Source organism: Meleagris gallopavo, unplaced genomic scaffold, assembly GCF_000146605.3.
Source record: "Meleagris gallopavo isolate NT-WF06-2002-E0010 breed Aviagen turkey brand Nicholas breeding stock unplaced genomic scaffold, Turkey_5.1 ChrUn_random_7180001836725, whole genome shotgun sequence".
Lineage (NCBI taxonomy): Eukaryota > Metazoa > Chordata > Aves > Galliformes > Phasianidae > Meleagris > Meleagris gallopavo.
In genome coordinates this window covers 1-2,196 of record NW_011107303.1, presented here as the reverse complement: position 1 = coordinate 2,196, position 2,196 = coordinate 1, and the positions used below count along the sequence as shown (strand labels likewise).

General features: G+C 42.8%; 1 protein-coding gene across 1 annotated transcript; it reads left to right on the top strand.

Moving 5' to 3' along the window:
* Nucleotides 1-3: 3 nt before the first annotated feature.
* RPA3 (replication protein A3) lies at nt 4-2,185 on the top strand (the record flags this gene model as incomplete). Its single annotated transcript, XM_010726549.2, has 3 exons — nt 4-27; nt 195-269; nt 2,073-2,185. Coding segments are annotated over 3 exons (212 nt in total), but the record flags the coding sequence as incomplete, so codon positions are not given.
* Between the last annotated feature and the right edge of the window lie 11 nt (nt 2,186-2,196).

Sequence of the window (2,196 nt, the reverse complement as noted above, 5' to 3'; positions counted from 1 at the left end):
GTCTGCTTCGTGGGGCGCGTCGAGAAGGTCCGTGCGCAGTCCTTCTCCCCGGGAGGCTCTCGGGAAGCGCCGCTGCCCCATTCGCCGCCGCTGCGGCCTTGCCCGGGGCCGGCTGCAGCCTCCCTGCGGGCCGAGGCCCGTCCACCCGCTGCCTTTCGGCCGCTGCTGAGCGCAGGGCGTCGTTTGTTTTGTAGATTCACCCGACGGGAAAACTTATCGTTCTGTCGGACGGAGAAGGCTGCAACGCGACGGTGGAGCTGAGCGAACCTGTAAGTAAGCGACTGTGTTGTTGGGAAATTTTGGCTGCTGTGCAGACTGGCTTCGTTTCCCCCTTCCAGACACGTCCCTGTTTGGATACTAAGGCTTGCCATGTTTGCTGCTTGTAGCGTGGTGTGTTTCTCTACGTGCCTTGTCTTACTTTTCCTTTCACTTTTTTCCTTTGTCATTTTACTGACTGTTTTCCTGCCCCTAACAGAATGCTTCATAGAGTCATAGAACGGCCTGGGTTGGAAAGAACATCTAGTTTCAGACCCCCTGCTATGCACAGGGTCGCCAACCACCAGACCGGGCTGCCCAGAGCCACATCCAGCCTGGCCTTGAATGCCTCCAGGGATGGGGCATCCACAGCCTCCTTGGCAACCTGTTCCAGTGTGTCACCACCCTAACCATCCTATACTTTCTGAGATTGATCCAAAACAAACCTCAAGAATATGTTGTTTTTAAGAGTCCCTTAAATGGATATTTCATGTGCAGCAATACTGCTTCCTTTGTAACCAAGTGACCAGTAAAGGAGTAACTCCCAGACATTTTCTGTTTTGTTTTGTTTGGTTTTTGTTGTTGTTGTTGTTGTTTTGCCTCTGAGGTATGTTGTAATTAAAGGATTACTGTAGTTGTGACACCTCCTGATGACAAACCCTACAGTTTAACTGAGGGTGGCAGCAGTGTTTCCATCTTTTCCTCTGAATGAGTTGTTAAACACAGGCAAGTCTGACTGCATGCTGTGAAATAATTGCACTGATACTCTGACTTATAAGAATTGAGTCTCATTCGTGTAAAATGCAATCTGGAGAAGAGTTTGGTCTTATAAATATGAAACTGTGTTCATTTCCAAACTACAAGAAAATGTCTTTCCTGCAGATACTGCCCTGTATCTTAACTCTTATTTGAGCCCCTGAAAAGTAAGGAAAAGTTTCCTGTGTTGAGCTGTTGCAATTTTGGACGTCAGCATCTCACCAATGATTCTCTGACTTTCCATGAGAGAGTAAATGGGTGAACATCATAAATGCACAGCTGGATGCTGGACACTTCAGTCCATGCTGCGATGCTGTGTAAGTATGTAAGGAAGAAATAGGTGTGTTTACAAAGATCATGCAAGAGTCAGATATTGGAAGGGTGTTACTGAAATAGTACCACAGTCTTCAAATGAATATACTAAAATCAAAGAGGAAAAGAAAACAAATGATTTTAGGGTGAGATAAAATTTTTAGCCTTATTTTTTTCTTATTCAACAAAAGGCTTATTACCTAAGAAATAATTTTGGATGATACCTCCTGAATCTAGGATTACTGGCACTGTTTTCTGGCAGATAATAATTCCTTTGCAGATTAGAAGACTCTATAAAAGCTAAGTTTTGAATGCAGCTCATTCAAGTCTGGATTTTAATTGTCTCTGTTGCCCTAGATCAATCTGTTCAGTGTTTAAACGTCACAGTTTCATACATCCTCAAAGTTCTATCTTACCTATGCTGTTGCTTCATACCTTTTCTGTGTACGTACCGAATTGTCTTTACAAAAACTGCAAATCTGTAAGAGGTGCAAAGCTTTTGATTTTTTTGATTTTTTTTTTTTGATTTTATGATTTTTTATGATTTTTACGATTTATTTATTTATTTATTTATTTATTTCCCTGTTGTCTCTTACTCCCCTTCTCCTCCCAGTACTAATGTATGGCTTGACATAGAACAGAATCTGTTGTAATGATCAAACCTTCAGAGAATTTCTGATTCGAGTGCTGTACAGTGGAAATAGCAGCTAATTTGGTGATGCCAATTTCATTTCTGGTACGTTCTGCAGCTAGATGAAGAGATCTCAGGAATTCTTGAAGTGGTGGGAAGAGTAACAAATCAGGCAACCATCATGTGCATGTCATACGTCCAGTTCAGGGAAGATAAAAGTCCATTTGGTAAGTAAGGATATA